Source organism: Labeo rohita, chromosome 11 (genome assembly GCF_022985175.1).
Source record: "Labeo rohita strain BAU-BD-2019 chromosome 11, IGBB_LRoh.1.0, whole genome shotgun sequence".
In the NCBI taxonomy this organism is placed as follows: Eukaryota; Metazoa; Chordata; class Actinopteri; order Cypriniformes; family Cyprinidae; genus Labeo; species Labeo rohita.
In genome coordinates, this window is record NC_066879.1 from 6,994,834 (window position 1) to 7,017,241 (window position 22,408).

The following is a 22,408-nucleotide window of genomic DNA, read 5'->3' on the forward strand; positions in this document are numbered from 1 at the left end:
CTGCTCCACCAGTTGTGCTGGTGAAGGAACCACCGGAGGATTGAGATCCACCAGATGTGACAACAAGGGATCCACCAGAGGATTGAGATCCACTTGAGATTCCAGCTGAAGGACAAGAGAGAAGGAGTCATTAATGTGTAATGTACAATAGACACTACCAGAAATTTACCATCCAACTACAATATATAAAGAGAGATTTCAATTACCTTGAAATTGACCCCTGGAAGAGTAAGAGAAAGAAAAAAATTAATTACTGAAGTCATTCCTGGACAACATAATATAATACATGCTCCACTGATTTTTATAAAAGAACAAACTTACTTAACGCCTTCATTTTCCAGGAGGCACCTGTAGGTGGCGATCTCCTGCTCCAGACGAGTCTTGATGTCCAGCAACACTGCGTAATCTCGTCCCTGTTGCTCAATGCTAGCTCTCAACTGAGCCAACTCAGCTTCCAGCATGTTGATTTGGTTCTGGTAGCAGGCTAGCATAGAGCTGTACCTAGCCTCTGTTTCTGCCAGTGAGTTCTGCAGTGCTGCAATCTGTGTGAGAACATGCACGAAAACTTCATATAGCATCGTTGCTTAGTTTTTTGTTGTTGTTGTTGTTGTTTTCCAATTGTATTCCTGTTTTATGTATCTAATCTCTCTCACTCTATATTTCACTTGTGTCTCACCATGCTGAGTATAGATTGTAGCTCGATCTCCAGACTCTGCAAGGTGTTTTTCAGCTGTGTGATCTGTGACCTGGATGTTTCCATGTCCTCTGTGCTCTTGGCCATCTCTTTGTTCAACCCTGCCATCTGAACAAAATTCAAAAACACTATATCACAATCCAGGCACTACTTCAAGTGAGATTCTACAATATGTGGTTTATTATTCTGTTTGAAAGCAAAGTAGAATTCAACCAGCAGGTTCAAGGAGAAAGAAGATGTCTTACCTGGTCTTTAAACCAGTCTTCCTGTTCCCTGCGGTGTTTCTGTATGATGTTCTCATAATGAGCACGAATCTCCTGCAGAACCTTGTTCAGGTCTTCCTGAGGAGCAGCATCAACCTCTACGTTCACGGTACCGGTCAGCTGAGCCCTCAGTGCACACAGCTCCTGTAATGCCACAATATAATATAATATAATATAATAGTTTTAACTTTAAAAGTAAACTTTTAGGGTCAGTTATACATTGTGATCTATCGGAAAACAACTACAAACCTCTTCGTGGTTCTTCTTCATGAATGCCAGCTCTTCCTCCAGACCCTTGATCTGCATCTCCAGGTCGCACTTTACCATGTTCGTCTGATCCAGCAAGCGGCGCAGGTTAGCGACGTCAGACTCCACAGACTGCCGCATCACCAACTCATGCTCATATCTGATTAGTGGAAAGGTAACATATGGTGTTCATATGTCATAACATCATACAGTAAATACACACACACTTTAATTGTTTAAAAGTTTTATTAATGTTTTTGAAAGAAGTATCATATGCTCAGGAAGACTGCGTTTATTTGATCAAAAATACAGTAAAACCATAATACTGTTGTTTTTTTTTATTATAATATGTTTTAAAATGTAATTTATTTCTGCCATCTCGTGTCTTCCGTGTCATGTGATCCTTTAGAAATCATTCTAACATGCTGATGTGCCGCTTAAGAAACATTTTATTGCTTTTATTGTCAGTGTTGTAAACAATTGTGCTGAACATTTTATCCATCGAACTGGCTTTGTCTAACTTCACATGAATGTGGTCAACACCGCATTACTTACTTCACCCTGAAGTCATCAGCAGCCAGTTTAGAGTTGTCAATCTGCAGGAGGATGTTGGCGTTGTGGGTGGTAGCATTTTTAATCTGAAAGGTAGAACATTTAATACACAAGACCACATATAAATGTGGAGAAAATTCTCAAATTCTGAGGAAGCAAATGATGATCTGTGATCTCTTTTTCAGCTGCTATATCTAAAAGAATGTAATTGCATTAGATCTTGCTTGTTTCATATGCATTTAGATAGCACTGTACCTTGTCCTTCAGGTCCTTGATGGTGTTCCAGTAGGGGCTATAGTCCTTCTGCACGATCGCCCCTTTCTTCTCATAGTACTCACGGATCTTCCTTTCCAGGATAGCATTGGCAGCCTCCAGTGAGCGCACCTTCTCCATGTAGGATGCCAGGCGGTCATTCAGGTTCTGCAAGGTGGCCTTCTCATTCAGCTGAATGTCCCCTCCAGAAAATGCTCCACAGTATCCACCACCAAAACCAGACCCTCCACTAAAACCAGATCCTCCACCAAATCCTCTACCGTACACTCCAATTCTGGAGGTACTAGAGAAGGTGCTTCCTCCTAAAGCACCTCCATACACGCTGTGGGCTTTCTGTGGAAAGGGCGTCAAACCACAGTGACTCTTGGTGATAATGGACCTTGAGGTCATGGTCTTGGTTCCCTTGCAGGACATCTTTTGGATGGAAACGGAGATCAGATGAACCCAGAGAGGACACTTCAGGAAATGGCTGGAGTTGTCCAAATGAGGATGGCAACTTTGAGCCCAGCTCTGATCTTTTATAGAGATGGAGATCCAGGGCAGCTCGTGGACTCTGTGGGTGGGTGAAAGAGGTAGGGTGTGTGTGGGAGAGTGCATGTGTCAGTCCGAGCTGTCACCACTAGCAGAGTTTAAGCCTAAAGACCAGTGTTCAGGTTCCGCCCAGGTGAGGAAACCGCTAAGGGCAGTGTGTTAACTATGTGCTCATGCTGAGATGTACTCATCCTGATGACGACAATGGAGGGAGTGCAATAAGACAACCAGGCTTTCAACACACACGGTTTGTATAGTTGCGTTGTGTGTATGTGTGTGTGTGTGTGTGTGTGTTTATGAGCATGAGTAAGTGTTTACTGCCAGTGGAGGAAATCCATAAGACCAAAAAGGAGGTTAAGCCAGTCATGCAAGGTTGAAGGTTTTATAAATTCACCATTTTAATAATAATAAATAAGTATTTGACAGACAGGTATGTCACTGAGGTGATGTGAGATCATCTGTGGCAGTTTCACCACCCTTTCACGTCACATGAATCAGCTTAAGAAATTGGGTTAAGAATACAGCTTGAGTATTTTATTTTTTCTTTTCATTTTATTGTGAATGGTGCAAAATTATCATTAATTTGGTATGTAGAAAAAACAAGAAAGTAAAAAGTTCAAAAGTTTACACTTTTAAGTATTAAGTATTAGTAGTATTAGTATTACTTTGAAGAGTAAAACATCTGTTTCCTTAGTTTCATAACTATTAAATCTTATTTATTCTACATCTTAATCTGAGAGAGACAAATAGACTTAGTATTCTGCTCTCCTACACTAGAAGCTGAAAGTGAACTGGCCCAGGTCAGAGATGGAGCAGGTCAAAGGCCCCATTACAATCAGTAGTGGGATCGCTCCTGTGAATACACACTGCAGTGCAGCCTGAGTGATAGCAACATTCATTCTTTTATGTTTATTCAGTCTTATGTGATTAAGAATTCAGTGATAATAAAATTGTTTCACTCTTACTCGTCAACTGTCAAATAATGACATTGTCTGACTTTAAAAAATTGTAACCTTTTAAAAACTTTTTATCTTTTCAGTAGTGCCATTTCTGACATTGCACTTGTTCATTAACATAAGTGACACTACTGTATGTAGGTTTTCTGTTCATATTCAGTGCCTACATTCTAAGAACAGACTGAGGCATTGTTCCACACTTTAAATCATAAACATTTTACATTTGAAATATCTCTGGATTGAACAGGCCCAACTGAATAATCAATAATTATTATTCAGTCATGTGAAATATATTTAGGTTTCACTGACCTTTTAAAATGATTAACTTTTTACAGAAATAGGAAAGAAGGATCAAACTTTTACAATTAGATTTAAATAGTAAAAAAAATGTATGTGGACAGCATAAAGAAGCATCTTCACATTTGTTAATGTCAAATGAAAATGAGACAGAAATTTTATTTGCATTACTTACCACTACACTTTAAGACATCCCTCAGTGCTATAGCATCTTACAGGGGTGGCAAGCCTTATAGCATCTAGCAGTCCCAAAATACCCTGTCACAGTTGACTTTGTGGAAGAGCTCATGGTCCAGAGGTTCCTGTAAAATCTGTTTCTGCCACAGCTGCCCAGAGGTTCCTGTCACTGTCTCTCAGCTAAACATTCTGCGAGGCTCCTAATCCCTGGTAGCATCTACTGCTTTGTCTTGAGGCATGTAATACTTGCATATGCTGATATTCTTTGCTTATTTGGTGACCACATACATCATGGAGAAAATGGGATGATGTACAAATTTTACAAATTAAAAAAAAAAAAAAAAAAAACTATATACATATTATAGAAATAAATGCACAAAAACATGCTACATATTTGTGAGTGATTTCCAGTTTATGTATTCTTTATCATCAGTTGTTGATTTTTTTATAAGACTTCTTGCTAATTCATTCTCTGCTAGCAGATGGCACTTTTCACCAAGAATACGTCTGCTCCGTACTGCAGTAAAAAAAACAGAGCAGCACCTAAACCTGAAACTTGCAGCGCTCATATTTCATCATTTAAACCATAGAAAAAAAATGTACTGGCAGCTCATTACCTGGACTTTGTACAGTAACTAAAAAACAAAAATTGTCTGTTAATTTACAGTCTGCCAACAGTAATAAAAAACAGACTTTTTCTGTTTTAATGGTGCATTTATATCTACATCTATATATATAAAGCAAATAAATCCAGCACAATATACAAATTGGTGGTTTATTTTTACTTCATGTAAACATTTTTAAAAGTGTATTCAATGGCTTTTGTTTGCCTTAAATTCGTTAGGACAAAACAATATCATCAATCAAATACTCAACCAAATCAATTAATTTAACAGTGTGTCAGACACCAAAAAATGCCTGTATTGTAAAAGACAGTTTAGCGAAAACAGTATTGTTTAGAGGGTGAATGTGAATGAGGGTCAAAAATGTGAATTCTGTCAATTACTCACTCTCATACCATTCCAAACCCATAAGTCTTTCATTCATCTTTAGAACACAAATAAAGAGTATTTTAGTGAAATCTGGGTACTTTCTGTCCCTCTATTGATAGTCTATGCAACTACCACTTTTAAGGTTCAGAAAGGTATAAAAACATCAATAAATTATTTCCCCTTTATCTGCATGTTTAATCCAAGTGCCATTTTGAGGTTTTAAGGATTTCTTCACAGGAAAACTCTAAAAGAAATGCATGTGACAAAAATGAAATGAATAAAATTGAACTACAGAGTAACATACAGGTTTAAAAAAAAGACATTACAAAACAATCATATACATAACGACAAGCAGTTTGAACACACCTTATACACACGATGATAACATGCAAAAGAAATCAATCCAGTCATTTTGGTAACTAGTACTAGTACATTGTCTATGAAGTGGCTGTGTGAACACAGGCATCTGACGCATCAGACAGCAACCGACTTCATATTGTTGTGAAAGTCAACAAAATAAATGACTCAATAACTATTTTTTTTCTAACACCGAACACTAATGTTAAATAAAACTGTTAACTGAACAGAATACAAATGCATGATAAGAATGCAGGTGTGCTTGAGATTCACAGTACAGCAGCAATCACGTCATGTCTTTAGAAAAGAAAACAAAATAAACACTATGAATGACTGATGACTCTTTAAAACATGATGCACATTTGACAGACATCAGATCTAATCTCGTCTTTACGGTCGGGTCAGATTGTCTTTACAAGGTCGCTCGCCAACAATGGTCATTTTGACATAATGCCGTGTGCATTTGTCCATTAGAGTGCGAAAGATAACTCGATGAGCTGGTTTAGCCTTGATACATTCATTAGCTAACAAATTTTAAATGTAAGTTATTTTGTATTAATGTGTCAATACGGTGTGAGGTCCAACTAGCGTGACACTAAAACAGGTAGTAGTAATGGGTACTTTTTACGTAAGTACGTGTCTGAGCCCATACTTCTTTACTTTCACTGGTGAAAAAAACAGCATATGCTGGTTAGGTGTGTTTTGATGCTGGTGTAAGCTGGTCCTTAGCTGGTTTATGCTGGTCCTTTGCTGGTTTAAGCTGGTCCTTTGCTGGTTTATGCTGGTCATGTTGCTGGTCAAGGACCGGCAAAAACCAGCAAAGGACCACCTTAAACCAGCTAAGGACCATCTTAAACCAGCATCAAAACATACCTAACCAGCATCCCAGCATCAAAACATACCTACCAGCATATGCTGTTTTTTTCACCAGGGTTAACTTAAGTAAAAAAATGTAGTCAGTACTTCTACTTTTACCAGAGTATTTTTAAACATGAGAATCTGTGCTTCTACTTGAGTAAAGGGTGTGTGTGCTTCTGCCATCTCTGTAAATTACATTGGATTAAACTAAGTAAATAAAAGCAACAGCAGCTGAATAGTTTGAATGAAACATATCTCCAGTTGTTTAAAAAAAAAAACTACATTTTTGATTAAATGCTTGGAGATTAGAATGCTGAAAATGTACTAACCACACATTTTTTTTTTTAAAAAAATACCAAAGATATTTAATAAAAAGTTTGAAGTTCAGTCTGTTCAACAGGCAATGTCAGTCTAGTATTCTGCTTTGTACACTAGAGGACGCTGTGAGCACTGGATTCAGTAGCAGTGCTGATACTCTAAGCTCTCGCCGGGTGCAGTGGCGCGCGCCTGTAATCCAAGCTACTGGGAGGCTGAGGCTGGCGGATCGCTTGAGCTCAGGGGTTCTGGGCTGCAGTGGACTATGTCGATCGGGTGTCCGCACTAAGTTCGGTATCGATATGGTGCTCCTGGGGGAGCTCGGGGTCACCAGGTCGTCTAAGGAGGGGTGAACCGGCCCAGGTCGGAGACGGAGCAGGTCAAAGCCCCCGTGCCGATCAGTAGTGGGATCGCGCCTGTGAATAGACACTGCAGTGCAGCCTGAGCGATACAGCGAGACTCAGACTTTTGTGTTTATTCTTAAATAATAGACTACCTATAAAATAAAGGCCTTACCTTACAGCCTTAGACAAATTAAGTTATCTAGCCTTTGAATGTAATGTGGTATTCTATGTAGTTTACTGTCTGCCTCTAAAAATTGCAGTAATTCTTAATATTAAAATAACTTCCAGGCTTACTGAACAAACAATTTAAATTTAGTTAGTAATAAATCAAAAGCTATTAAATCAATTAGGAAAAAACTCTCGGTCTGTGTGTAATAGACAAACTCAGAGGTGAAAACATTTTGCAGTCAAACTCATGATTCACGTCTTAAATTTTTAATTGTAACATGGCCAAATGTAGCACTTCTAACGCTTCCCTCTAGTCTAGAAAAGATGTTAAATGTCTGTCCAAGATATATAATAGCATCTCCTGGCCAATAGAGGGAGCACGAGTCAAGCAGTAAAATTAAAAACTGAAATTAAATAAATAAATAATGCTGCAAAATAAATACAATTCCTGCCAAAAAAAAAAAATACTCTTATAAAATTAATTTCTGAGTGTGGTGATCTATGTTAAATAACTCTCAGGCCAGCTAATGTTTTAATGTGTCGTTCATAAAAATTATGACTAAAATATAATGTTAGTTTTAATAATAATAAAAAAAATTCATTAATTATGCATTAATCTCCATACAGTATCCCTGCTGTCCCTCCCATCCCACTGCACAATACTGTCAAAAGGGTGGTCAGATGATGTTTTTCATTTATCTTAAGCATATCTGGCTGTTTTCATACATCCTTAGAGCTTGAATCTTAATCTCTGCTGCCTGTCATCTTCTTTAGCTTGACTTGCCGTTGTCATAACATGAAACTTTTACTCATCAGCTATAGCTCTCATAAGCTAAAAAATGTTTCTGAACCTGGAGGGAAAGAGTAAGTAAATAAAAATTGTCCATCTTAGTGCCACACTAAAGCGTAGCCTGGGCAATACAGCCAGACATGTGTGTGTTTTCCTTATTCTCTGAGGACTTGTCTTACCACAATAAAGAAACGGCAACAACAAAACAGAATACAGCCCTTGGTAACCTAATTGATTTAGTGTTTACTTAGTGTTTACTTGTATTGACTGATGATGTATGGTAGATGCAACATTAACACAAGGTGCTCTCTCTTACTCTCACTTAATTTTGGGGGTTTCATCTCATAAGTGGCCTTCGAGATACTTCAAACACAAACACTATGCTAAGTAACATAACTGTGGCTTTTCATAGATTCATTGTGCGATAAGTGTATTATATTAAATTATTATGTTCTTTCAACTCTGAAAATAAATAGATAATAAATACTGCTCATTATAAAGATCATTTCTGAGTGTGGTGATTTATGTGATCTTAATATTTTCTGCTCTTGACTGCCATGTGTTTTGCATCATTTTAAACTTTATACCATAGTGTTATGTGAAAAAAACACACGCAAAAAATATTTCTTGACAGCACTTTTATTTTCAGCACTTTTATTTTCAAGTTTTTCTCACATACAAAAACACAAGAATGAGTGTATGCTGTGACTTTAGTATTTACGGATTGTGGTGGTGTTTTGCTTTATTTGGATTGCTGGTCCACCAGTTGAGATGGTGTGGGAACCACCAGAGGATTGAGATCCACCAGATGTGACAGTGTGGGATCCACCAGAGGACTGAGATCCACCAGATGTGGCAAAGTGGATACCACCAGAGGATTGAGATCCACCTGAGATAGTGATAGATCCACCTGAAGGACAATAGAAAAGGAGTCATTAATGTGTAATGTACAACATACACTACCTGAAACTGACCATCCTACCACAATATACAAAGAGAGATTTCATTTACCTGGAATTTGAGTCCTGAAAGAGTAAGTGGAAGAAAAAATTAATTAGTGAAGTCATTTCTGGACAAAATAATATAACATAATCCATGCTCCTCTAATTTGAACTCAAATCAACTTTTATAAAAGAACAAACTTACTTAATGTCTTGATTTTCAAGAAGGCTTCTGTAGGTAGCAATCTCCTGCTCCAGACGAGCCTTGATGTCCAGCAACAAGGCGTAATCTCGTCCCTGTTGCTCAATGCTAGCTCTCAACTGAGCCAACTCAGCTTCCAGCATGTTGATTTGGTTCTGGTAGCCTGCTAACATAGAGCTGTACCTAGCCTCTGTTTCTGCCAGTGTCTTCTCCAGTGCTGCTATCTGTTTGAGAACATGCACAAATTTTCATAAAGCATTGTTGCTCTGCTTTCTTCAAGTCTTATGTTATATTTTCCTGCCTTTGGTTCATATAATGTATCTAATCTCTCACACTCTACATTCCACTTGTGTCTCACCATGCTGAATTGAGACTGTAGCTCGATCTCCAGACTCTGTAAGGTGTTTCGCAGCTCTGTGACCTGTGACCTGGATGTTTCTATGACCTCTGTGTTCTGGGCCACTTCTTTGTTCAACCCTGCCATCTAAACAAAAGTCAAAAACACTATATCACGCACTACTTCAAGTGAGATTCTGGAATATGTGGTTTGTTATTTAGTGAAATCAGACATCTTGCAGTATGCTTGATAGCAAAGTAAAATTCATAACCAGTGGATTCAAGGAGACAGAAGATGTCTTACCTTTTCTTTAAACCAGGCTTCCTGATCCCTGCGGTGTTTCTGTATGATGGTCTCATAATGAGCACGAATCTCCTCTAGAACCTTGTTCAAGTCTTCCTGAGGAGCAGCATCAACCTCTACGTTCACAGTACCTGTCAACTGAGTCCTCAGTGCAGCCAGCTCCTGTAATGCCACAATATAATACAGTATTTTATAATATAATAGTCCAAATTTTTAGGATCAGTTACACTACTACAGAAAACTACTACAAACCTCCTGGTGGTTCTTCTTCATAAATGCCAGCTCTTCCTCCAGACTCTTGATCTGCATCTGCAGGTCGTTCTTTGCCATGGTTGTCTGGTCCAGCAAGCGGCGCAGGTTAGCGACGTCAGACTCCACACACTGCCGCATCACCACCTCATGCTCATATCTGATTGGTGGAAAGGTGATGTAGGGATAAACACACCAACAAACACACGCATACTGTTCAAAAGTTTTATTTTTTATGCATTTAAAAGAAGTCTCTTATGTTTTCCACGGCTGCATTTATTTGATCAAAAATACATTAAAACGATAAACACTTGTGATTTTTTAAATATTTTGTAATATGTTTTAAAATGTAATTTATTTCTGCAATGTCAAAGCTGTTTTAGCAGCCAGCGATTACTCCTTCAGAAATCATTCTAATATGCTGATTTGCTAGTTGAGAAACATTTCACTGCTATTGTTATCAGTGTTGAATATTTTATCCATCAAACTGGTTTTGTCTAAGTTCACATGAATGTGGTCAACACTGCGTTACTTACTTCACCCTGAAGTCATCAGCAGCCAGTTTAGAGTTGTCAATCTGCAGGAGGATGTTGGCGTTTTGGATGGTAGCATTTTTAATCTGAAAGGTAGAACATTTAATACATGAGAGCATATATAAATGTGGAGACTTTCTTTATATGGATGTATCATTAAACTCTGAGAAAGCAAGTAATGATCTTTGATCTCTTTTTCAGCATGCTGTAGGCAAAAGAATTTCATTGCACTAGAACTTGCTTGTTTCATAATCATTTAGATTTCACTGTACCTTGTCCTTCAGGTCCTTGATGGTGTTCCAGTAGGGGCTGTAGTCCCTCTGTGCGATTGGCCCTTTCTTCTCATAGTACTCGCGGATCTGCTTTTCCAGGATGGCATTGGCAGCCTCCAGTGAGCGCACCTTGTCCAGGTAGGATGCCAGGCGGTCGTTCAGGTTCTGCATGGTGGCCTTCTCATTTAGCTGAAAGTCCCCTCCAATGCAGCCTCCAGGCAATATGCCTGCTCCAAATCCTCCACCATAACCTCCACCAAGTCCTCCACCATATCCCCCACCAAAGCCGCTTCCTCCACCATATCCTCCACCATATCCTCCACCATATCCTCCACCAAGTCCTCCACCATATCCTCCACTTCTGAAGCCACAAGAGATGCGGGTATTTCCTCCTAAACCACCTCCGTACACACTGTAGGCTTTCTGTGGAGAGACCGTCGAACCACAGCGACTCTTGGTGACAGTGGACTTTGAGGTCACGGTCTTGGGTCCTTTGGAAGACATCTGGCGAACAGAGACTGACATGGTCGATGGATACGGAGATCAGATGAACCCAGAGAGGACACTGCAGGAAACAGTCAGAGCTGTCCAAATGAGGATGGCACCTCTGAGCCCAGCTCCAACCTCTTATAAAGATGGAGATTCAGGGCGGCTCCTGGAATCTTTGGGTGATAAAAAAGGGTGTGTGTGGGAGAGTACATGCATATCAGTTCCAGCTGTCACTATTAACAGAGTTGAAACTTAAAGACCAGTGATCATGTTCCACCCTAGTGAGAAAACTGTTAAGGAATTTATATGTTAACTGAATGTACTGATGAGATGTACTCACCCTCAAGACTACAATGGAGGGAGTGCAGTTAGACAACTAGGCTTTCAACACACACTTTGTGTATATAAGTTGTGTGTGTGTGTGTTTACAAGCATGTGCAAGCATTTTGTGCCACTGGAGGAAATCCTTTGACAGTTAAGTGCAGAAAAGGAGGTTCAGCAGGTCATGCGAGGTTGGAGATGTTACAAATTTACCGTTTTAATAATAATAAAGAAGGATTTGGCAGATAGGTATCTCCCTAAGGTATTGTGAGATCATCTGTGGCAGTTTCACCACCCTTTTACAGATCACACTGATCAGCCTGAGAACAGGTTGAGTATTTTATTTTATTTCGTTTTATTTTATTTTATTGTGAACGCTGCAGTATTTTAATATTTTTTTATTATGTAGACCAAAAAACATGAGGAAAAGTACAAAAGTTTACACTTTTAAGTATTACAATTTAACTTTCTTTGCTTTAAGAACCATCCATGTGTGCAGCTGTGTCATAAATCATGCATTAAATGTCTAAATAAAATTATTTATTTTATTACTCTGAGGAGTAAAACCTCTCTTTTTTTTAGTTTCCTAATTAATAAAGCTGCTTTATTCTACATCTGAACCTGAGAGAGACAGCAAAACTTATTCTGTTCTGTTTTCTTACACTAGATGGCGCTGTGATCACTAGATTCAGTAGCAATGCTGATACTCTCAGCTCTCGCCGGGTGCAGTGGCGCGCGCCTGTAATCCAAGCTCCTGGGAGGCTGAGGCTGGCGGATCGCTTGAGCTTAGGGGTTCTGGGCTGCAGTGGACTATGTCGATCGGGTGTTCTCACTAAGTTCGGTATCGATATGGTGCTCCTGGGGGAGCTCTGGACCACCAGGTCGTCTAAGGAGGGGTGAATCGGCCCAGGTTGGAGACGGAGCAGATCAAAGCCCCCAAGATGCTACTTATACGTTAATTTATGAGTGTGGTGATCTGATATTTTCTGCTCTTAAGAATGTGGCTGCCATGGGCTTTGCACCATTTTAAATTTTAGACCAAAACACATGTAGAAAATGTTTCTTGACAGCACTTTCATTTTCAGAGACAGGTTTATCTCACATACAAAAACACAACAGTGAGTGTCTTTCAATGTTTTAGAAAACACAAGTTACCTTGTTCCTTGCCCTGTCACAAATTGTGTCAACACTCATTTAAAATTAAATGCCTTTTTTTTTTAATACTGTCTCACAAAGCATCATGCTGTGACTTTGTGCGCTGTGGAGAGGGGGTGGTTTGCTTTATTTGGATTGTTGGTCTGCATTTTACCTGTGAGACTGTAGCTCAATCTCCAGACTCTGTAAGGTGTTTCACAGCTCTGTGATCTCTGGCCTGGACATTTCTATGACCTCTGTGCCCTTGGCCACCTCTTTGCTCAACCCTGCCATCTAAACAAAAGACAAAAACATTACTTCACAATCCAGGCACTATTTCAAGACTGTTTTGCTGCTCAAAAGTATGTAGAAAGACACCTAGACATACTTTCCTTCATGATTTTGCCTTACAAATTATAGTTAGATTGATCCCATTCATCTAAACTTTGACTGTATATATGACTCTGGACACACACAAAAAACCATTCATCTGAAGGCTGAATAAATAAGCTTTCTATTGATGTATGGTTTGTTAGAATGGAACAATATTTATTTTACAATCTGAGGGTGCAAAAAAATCGAAATAAATAAAATAAATAAAATCGCCTTTAAAGTTCTTAGCAATGCATATTACTAAACAAAAATTAAGTTTTGATATATTTACAGTAAGAAATAGAACATGATCTTTACGTAGTATCCTAATGATTTTTGGCATAAAAGAAAAATGATCATTTTGATCCATACAATGTATTGTTAGCTATTGCTACAAATATACCCATGCTACTTACGACTGGTTTTGTGGTCCAGGGTCACATATATACAAGCATAGTAACCTGGTGATCGATAATATGTTTCACTCGTAGAAAGAAACTTTAGTATTTATGCACAAGACAGACGTAGCTACATATGCACAGCCAGTCTATGTAATTACTCTTGTATTATAAAGAGCTTATAAAGAGCTTATGCCAAGCCATATTTGCATTTTACTGAATGTAACATCAAGTTCTTGAATATCTGAAAGTGTAAGCGCCATGTTTTAACTTCTGAAATGTGCAAAGATTCTTCATAAACTGTTGAATTTCATTGGTGTGCACTAGTTCCCATGAAAACAACTTATAGGAAGCGCCAACTCCAGTGCATGCATCACCTGATGACCCCAATTTGTAAACAAACCACCTTATGTAAGCGAACACAACCTAGCGGCTCCTCAGTTTGGGCTTAAGTTGCCTAATAACTTCAGCAGTTAGTGGTTAGCATCATTTACTTGCGGCCTATACAGCTTGTGTGTATGCAGTGCGAAGTGATTTAAACCCAATCCCATGTTTCTGATTTCTCACTTTCTCCTTCCTTACCTTTAATTCTTCTCATCTAATTTCACCTTTACTATTTTAGGTGTATTCCTTCATGAAGACTGTTGAGCTAAATTTGCAGTTACTCTGTTAACGAAATGTAAATTTAATTACATGTAAACTGTTTAGCTAGAGAAGAATTCTTATTGAGAATTTTCAATAGTATATTGACTAAACTATATGGTGGGACACACATGGTGTGGTCTAGGCATGGGAGCTGAACATGCTAGCGGCTGTGACCAACTATCCACCTTTTTCTTCATGGTGGAAGTAAACCTATGTGACTTCCAGTTCATTAGCCGCTATAGGGAAATAACGAGAAGACTAACAATGTGAAGTAAATGGTAAAACTGTTTGCACTACAAACCAGTGTGGTCATAATTAAGATACATTAAAATAATATGGTAAGACCAGTTTGCAATATCAAGCAGCAAAACAAGCTGTTTTGTACAGCTACAAATAGCTGGACCTGGTTGAGTTGGTTAACTAATGGTTAATCACTAATGCTATTGATTATTCCCAATTTAAGATCTTTCCCCTGTTATAATCACTTTTTAATCAATGTTTTTAATTCTTTTTATTTATTTTAATAATAATAGCAGTAGGTTGTACATTTTTAATACTTTCATCTTTAATTCCATTAACCCCTTCTGACCTATTTACATTTCTCTTCTTTGTTTGAATTGAGACCAAGCCTGTTGTGAACCATCAGTAATATCTGAGTAATAAATTGACAATAAGAACCATCTTAAGTCATCACTCTGCTCACACCCTTTTCAGCAAACATTCCCACAGAAATCTTAGCATACTGTTATCCACAGCTAAGATAATAATAACAGAATACTGCAATATCTAATCACACCTGGCAAAACCTAGCTGTATATACACCTAGCTGCTCCACTGTGCCTTTAGCTTTAAATTTTGTTTCATCTTGCATTAGCCTCCTGCACTTAATCTCACTATGACTGTGCCAAAATGTTGCATATGCTTAGCCTATCTTGCCAGACATCAGACCAAAAGGACTGGTTAGGCTTCAAGAGGAACACCCTGCAGCCTGAAACAACCAATGACCTGAAACGGCAGAAAATGGAACAGCGAAACTGCAACACCAGTGGACACCTGGCACACAGCCTGAATCTGACTCCCTGACTTCCATTTAACGAGAGAAGGACAGGATCCTGACAGAATGGAGCAAAAGAAAGAGGCTCTGAAAGCTGCTTGGCACCAGACAGGACCTGAAGAGAGAACTGTTCCATGCAAAGACACTATTAACGACAGCCAATGTGGAACTTAAAGAGAGAGGCGTTAAAGCTAAAGCCCTTGAAGGCCACCTGAGTGCAGCCAGAGCAGAAGTCCAAACCCTTACTCAGCAATCCTGCAGCATCAAAGAGGAGCTTAACCCTTTAAGACCTCACGGTAAAATAGGTCATTTTCACATATTTTTTTTTCACATATTTGATTGTAAAAAAAAGTGGTGTCATTTTTTCAGAAAACAAATGGCTTTCAAAAAATATTTTTATATTATTATATTAAATATTAATGTTGTGTGGTATGTAAACACACTTTAATTAGACAAAAAATGTTAAATGTAAAAAATATTTAAAAAAAATAATCCTACACTGCATACTTAATACTTCTTAATTCAACTATATTACATATATGCAAGTCTGTTTGTGACATTGGGTTGCACAGTTTTCATTCAGGAGGCTTTTTTGTTCATATATGCACATGTATGCACATGCATGCATATACATATGCTCCCATGGACACATTATACAGATGCACACACCACATGCAAAAAAGTCCTGCTCAGCCTCCTCCGAAGTCTCATCAAAAATCATTCCAATCACCTTTTGTGCTGTTTACTTCTCCTTTGCATGTTTTGTTTGTTTCTTTTATTACTTTATGCAATCCAAAACTCTCCCTCCGTTCAAATCCTTCTTTCCCACTCTGCCAGAAATCTGCCGTCATTTGCTGACGGAGCGCAAGACATTTCTGAAATAAGCCATACATGCTAGAAAAGCGCTTGTTGTCTACTGTCAGTAGCTGTTTTAATTATTTTGATAGTGCATATGGTTCAGAGTTTTGGTAACATGAATACAGCTTGGTTTGGGCTCAGATGAAGACCGCAAAGATTTAGGTTGCAAATAGGGACAGGGAACAAAGGGGGAGGGGGTGGGAGCCAAAGCCCTTTGCTTAACACTTCATCAGACAGTTTCCTGAAAGCCTCTGCAGGTGCAGAAAAACAAGGATTACTTCAGACGAGTTTCTGCAGGAGACCACAATGTCCCCTCCTACCTGCCAGACATCAACTTCAACCTTCAAACGATGGCCAATGTGACCAGTCAAGTCAGACTCTATTCGATTTAAATAACCTCCAGCTTCCTAACCCAATGGCCAAAGAAACTCACCTGGGATGGAGGAGAACACCAGCTTCAAGAGCCTCTTCCTCCGAGACCTCCATCCTGTTGTGAGCCACCATTAAGGCATTTTGAGCTGCCCCCACACAACACCTGTTCAACAACTGCATGGCTTGGCACAGAAGCCTTCAACAAATGCAAGGCCTGAACAAATGGTGTTTCTACGACACCACTGATTCTGAACTGCACCAGAAGGCACCCAGCATTGCCACAATGCAATACCCTTCCACAGAAAGCCCTCCAGCCTGCAGAGAACAGAACTGTGGCTATGTTGCCAGAACCAGGTACCAGACCAACTATTGGGAGAAGCCATGGAAGATGGCATCCTCACCACATCATGTCACCAGTCCACAACAACATCATCCTTCACACCCATCACACAGGTGTCAATCAGAAGCTGTGCAAGAACAGCTGGACAATCCTGCTTTAGAGTTACAGGAGCTGCTGACACTAGCAAGCAGCTCTCAAGCAGGATTCATCTGGGAAGAACAAGCTTCTGACTTCTTGCCCACTAAAACTCAGACAAGCTTAAGTAAGCACCCCCACAAGAGCAGAGCAACACTCCAAAACCTCCTTTCTTTTGACTGAAAGCAGAGGCTAACAACCACCTGCTGCCCTTCTGCCACCAGTACGGGGTTAGCCTGAAACCATTACTCCTATCTTCAGTGTCACATGATCCATCAGAAATCATTCTAATACGTTGATGTCTGCTCAGGAAATATTGAATTGCTATTGTTATCAACATTGAAAACAGTTGTGCTAAATATTTTATCCATCAACACTGTGTAACTTACTTCACCATGAAGTCATCAGCATCCAGTTCAGAGAATTTGCAAGAGGATGTTGGTTGTGGGTGGTAGCATTGTTAATCTGAATGATGATGTTCCAGTAGGGGCTGTAGTCTCTCTGTGCGATCACCCCTTTCCTCTCATAGTTCTTGCAGGTTTGGCTTTCCATGATGGCTGTTGGGAATTCTTCCCCTTTAAGTTTGAAACTTGCAATCTGCGTCAAGCTTGTGTAAAAAACGTAATTGTCTATTCACAAAGTTACTTCAGCGCAGCAATCATATTGTGTACTCTCCCTCAGGTGCAACGTTTATGTGCAAGAGAAGGTGCTTGACAAAGTATGTTACTTTGATGTATATTGTTAATCACCTAGATTATTACAGTGTTCCACAATTGTGTTAACTTTGACCGTTTTTATGATGTTATTGATGTTTAGCAATCTTTCTGAGTGTAATTTGATCCTGTTTAACGAGTGAATAGCATCATGATGTGCTTTGTCCATCTTTACAACTTTATTACATTTACATGTAACATTTTCAGGGTGATAATACCTTTTAATGATCATTATTACTAACGCCTGTATTAATGATGCAGTCTCATTCCTATACACAATTACACGTAATCATTTTGTAATCTTCATTGCACTATGCAGATTGTTACTTGAACTTCTGTATTTGGTCAACTCTTGTGCAATAAACGGTCAAACTCAATATGATGACTCCGACTCCCTGACAAGAGTTCTGCAGCGGTCAATAATGTATTAACCAGCATTCAGTGGGGCAATCCCCAATAATGGCATTGGCATCTTGCATCTTCTCCAGTAGGATGCTGGGCAGTCGTTCAAGTTCTGCAAGACGGCCTTCTCATTCCGCTTGATAGTCCCAATCCTGAAAATATCCCTCCTGCAAATCCTTCACCATAACCTCCACTGCATCCATGACCAAAACCAGATACTCCACCAAAACCACATCCTAAACCAGATCCTCTACTGTATGCTCCAACTCCAGAAGCGCAAGAGATACAGTGCTTCCTTCTAAACCACCTCCATACACACTGTGGGCTTTCTGTGGAAAGGCTGTCGAATCACCCCAACTCTTGGTGATAATGGACTTTCAGGTCATGGTCTTGGGTCCTTTTGAAGACATCTTGTGGATGGATACGGAGTTCAGATTAACCCAGAGAGGACACTGCAGGAGACGGTTAGAGTTGTCCAAATGATTGAGCCCAGCTCTGACCTCTTATAGAGATGGAGATTCAGGGCGGCTCCTGGACTCTGTGGGTGGGTGAAGGAGGCTGTGTGGGAGAGTGCATGTGTATCAGTCCCAGCTTTCACCACCAGCAGAGTTCAAACAGTGTTCAGGTTCCACCCTAGTGAGGAAACTGCTAAGGGCAGTGTGTTAACTGTATGTACTTATGAGATGTACTCAAGTCGGGTCACTCTGAGGTGATGTGAGATCATCTGTGGCAGTTTCACCACCCTTTTACAGGTCACACAGATCAACTTTAGTACTTGGGTGTCCAGCTTGAGTATTTTATTTTATTTTATTTTATTTTTAATGGTGCAATAATTTAATATTTATTTAGTAAGTAGACATAAAAAAGTCTAGAACTAAAAATTAAACTTTCTTTGCTTTTAAAACCATGCATTAAATGTGACCGTGGACTACAAAACCAGTCATACTGTAAGTAGCACGGGTATATTTGTAGCAATAGCCAACAATATATTGTATCGGTCAGGATTACTGATTTTTCTTTTATGCCAAAAATCATTAGAATATTAAGTAAAGATCATTTTATATGAAATTTCCTATACCGTAAATATATCAAAACTTTTAGTAGTTTTTTGATTAGTAATATGGATTGCTAAGAACTTTTTTCACCCTCAGATTACAGATTATCAAATAATTGTATTTTGACCAAATACTGTCATATCCTAACAAACTATACATCAGTGGAAACTTATTTATTCAGCTGTATAAATCTCAAACAAATGACCCTTATGACTGGTTTTGTGGTCCAGGGTCACAAATGTCTATATTATTATTATTATTATTATTATTATTTTGAAGAGTAAAACACCTATTTTCTCAGTTTCTTAACTAAAATTTCTTTATTCTACATCTGAATCTGGGAGAGACAGAGAGATTTAGTGTTGTGTTTTGCTACACTAGAGGACTGCAGTGGACTATGTCGATCGGGTGTCCGTACTAAGTTCAGCATCGATATGGTGCTCCTGGGCAACCACCAGGTTGTCCAAGGAGGAGTGAACCGACCCAGGCCAGAGACAGTGCAGGTCAAAGCCCCCGCACCGTAGTGGGATCACACCTTTGAATAGATACTGCAGTGCAGCCTGAGCGATACAGTGAGACTCAGATTTTTGCGTTTCTATCTGCATGTGGACTAACAGTAAAGGAAAGACCCCTGTCTATCGCGGAAAGTGCCAACAATGGGTACGTGGGCATTAGAACTGGACAACAGAGCAATGGAAGAAGGTGGCCTGGTCTGATGAATCACATTTTTGGCTGGGTGCGTTGTTTACCTGGGGAACAAATGACACCAGAATGCAAACCATCGGAGGTAGTATGATGCTTTGGGCATTATTCTACTGGAAAACGGGTCCTGCCTTCCATGTGGATGTTACTTTGACATGTACCACCTACCTAAGCATTGCTGCAGACCATGTACACCCTTTAATGGAAACAGTATTTCCTGGTGGCTTTGGCCTCTTTCAGCAGGGTAATGCACCCTTTCACAAAGCAAAAATGGGTCAGGAATGGTTTGAAGAGCACAACAACGAGTTGACTTGGCTTCCAAATTCCCCAGATTTCAATCCAGTAGAGTATCTGTGCGATGTGCTGAGCAAACAAGTCCGAATCATGGAGTCCCCACCTTGCAACTTACAGGACTTAAAGGATCTGCTGCTAATATCTTGTGCTAGATACCACAGCACACCTTCAGGGGTCAAGTGGAGTCCATGCCTCAATATATATACACACACACATACACACACACATAAGGCATCTGTCCATGTGATAAATATACATACATATGGTAAATAAAACATGTAATAAACCAGCTAAAAATCAGCTAAAAATAAATAAATAAATAAATAACAGCTAAAACGTTATAGCACATGATTCATGTATTAATCATTAAGTTAAGCAGTGTGGGGAGTAACTAGTTACATGTAATATAATGTAACACTAATCTGTTACAGTTACTGAGAAAAAAATATAGTAATAAATTACAGTTACATACAGTATGAAAATGTTAGCTATTACAAAGGGGAGTTACATTTGAATATTTTTACACACAGATTTGACTGATTCCTTTCCAAAATTGCATTGACTGCTCTAAAATACACAAATGTTTCAGGAGTTTAGGACACAGAATAATTTGATAACTGTTTAATTTCCTACTTGATTTCAAAAACAGTATAAAAGATACAGTTTAAAAGATATCTTTTAAACTGTATCTTGTTATGATTTTAAGTCTGTATTTAACCCCAGAACGATCTCAAAGTAAAAAGAGAAGCCAGCATAGGTAGAGCATGTGTAAGGCTGGGGTAAAGGGGACTTGGGGCAAAAATGCCACTAAACTGGACAAAAATGTCCCTGCACAAACAAATTAAATCTACGTCTGTTGCTAACAAAGTGAAAATAAATAGAAAGTGCTTTAGAAAGAGCACAATTCGCTCATGTTGCACCGTAATTCCTCTTAAGCGTTTTTACAGTCTTGCGCATTATAACCAATCACACACGATTCTGTTGAGCTTAGGAATACAATGGCCAAACAGAGGTGTTCAGATGAGTCATCGCTGAAACTCAGTTTTGCTGAGCATGCGGTACTCTTGAATTCTCTCATCATAAACAACAAGGCGCGGATGTACAATGTAATTAAGAGATTCATTTCACAGATGGCATCAGTGATTATAATGATAAATTAGTTTTTAAAAATTAAAAAATAAATTAATGATAGGTCAAAGTTAGTGATAATGTCCCTTTCTGTATGTCATTTTTTTTCGCTGTTTGAATAACCATGTAAATGAAACGGTTTTATTAAATTGTAATTATGTTAAATACATTAAAAAATATTCCCATTAAAAATATTTTATTAGCTTACATGACACCCATGTCTGGCTCTTACCTAAAAAGACAAGTTTATGATGTTTGTAGTTAATAGAGCCTTACCCTGGAGTAGGTTCACCCTCCGCCTATGATGCAAAAGTCTGATTTTGTTTTGACTGTGCTTTAAAATAACATGTTTATAATCTTAATTCAAGTGATAATGGATTTTGAAAGTCTGACAGTAATTAGTGTTGAGTACTGTAAGTTATAACCCTGCCTGATTTAAATAATTTTGAAATGATGAACAGTTTAGAAAAAGTGCATTCGAGCGCAGTTGCTCTCCCCCAGCTGCGTGAGAAGGGTATAACTGCAGCCTGGAGATCTCCAAATGGGGGTAGGAACTCTAAAATGGGGTGGGAGCTCCAAAATGGGGCGTGACTTCCTCCCATTGACAGACACATGAGAGGCATGTGCAATCCCCCCCAATTCACTTCAGCGCAAACACCACCCCACCGCTGATTCTAAAGATTTTATTGGTGGTGTCAATTACAGTATTGATTTTCTACTACACAATGCTACAAAAATGCTAACCCTTAAACCTGCCCCACACCTAACTAGTTACGATCATGTAGAGAGGAGATAGACAAAGGAGACTGCAGGTATAATCCAGACTTCTTCTATTTAATAAAGACACCAAAACAGGAAGGAGGAGTACACAATATAAAATAACTGTAACCGGACAACCAAAGACTGAACAGAATGGTTTTTAAATACAAGGACAAAGGAGGGTGATTAATGATAAACAGGTGTGTGCCCTGGAGGCTGGTGCAGGACGGAGACAAGGAAGGCCTCCAGGGCGGATCAGGCAGTTCAGGGGACCATGGTGGAGCAGACAGTCTTATAAGCAGGGAGCTCAGGAGGACGCTCAGGAGAAGTGGGCTCTGGAGGGCACTCAGGAGGAGCGGGCTCTGGAGGGCACTCTGCAGGAGCGGCACTGGAGGGTGCTCTGGAGGATGCAAGAGAGGAGCGGGGGCTGGAGTGCGCTCAGGAGGAGCGGACTTTGGAGGAGCGGTAGCTAGAGGGCACTCAGGAGAAGCATGCTCTGGAGGGGGCTCTGGAAGGAGCTCTGGAGGAGCGGACACTGGAGGGCGCTCTGGAGCTTTGGGGCTCTGCTCTCACTGAGCATATTTATT

At 39.4% G+C, this 22,408-nt stretch overlaps 2 protein-coding genes across 2 annotated transcripts; both read right to left on the reverse strand.

Moving 5' to 3' along the window:
* Nucleotides 1-317: 317 nt before the first annotated feature.
* Nucleotides 318-2,497, reverse strand: LOC127172660 (keratin, type I cytoskeletal 13-like). The gene is made up of 6 exons (XM_051121990.1): nt 2,011-2,497; nt 1,759-1,841; nt 1,207-1,363; nt 940-1,101; nt 677-802; nt 318-542 (listed from the first exon to the last, which is right to left on the reverse strand). Exons 1-6 carry the CDS (start codon nt 2,440-2,442, stop codon nt 318-320), a joined length of 1,185 nt encoding a protein of 394 aa, XP_050977947.1. The 5' UTR covers nt 2,443-2,497.
* A 5,939-nt stretch (nt 2,498-8,436) lies between these two features.
* On the reverse strand, nt 8,437-11,264 carry LOC127172652 (keratin, type I cytoskeletal 13-like). Its single transcript, XM_051121983.1, has 8 exons — nt 10,651-11,264; nt 10,382-10,464; nt 9,849-10,005; nt 9,597-9,758; nt 9,315-9,440; nt 8,960-9,180; nt 8,825-8,838; nt 8,437-8,723 (listed from the first exon to the last, which is right to left on the reverse strand). The coding sequence occupies exons 1-8, from the start codon at nt 11,173-11,175 to the stop codon at nt 8,524-8,526; spliced, it is 1,488 nt and encodes a 495-aa protein (XP_050977940.1). The 5' UTR covers nt 11,176-11,264; the 3' UTR covers nt 8,437-8,523.
* Between the last annotated feature and the right edge of the window lie 11,144 nt (nt 11,265-22,408).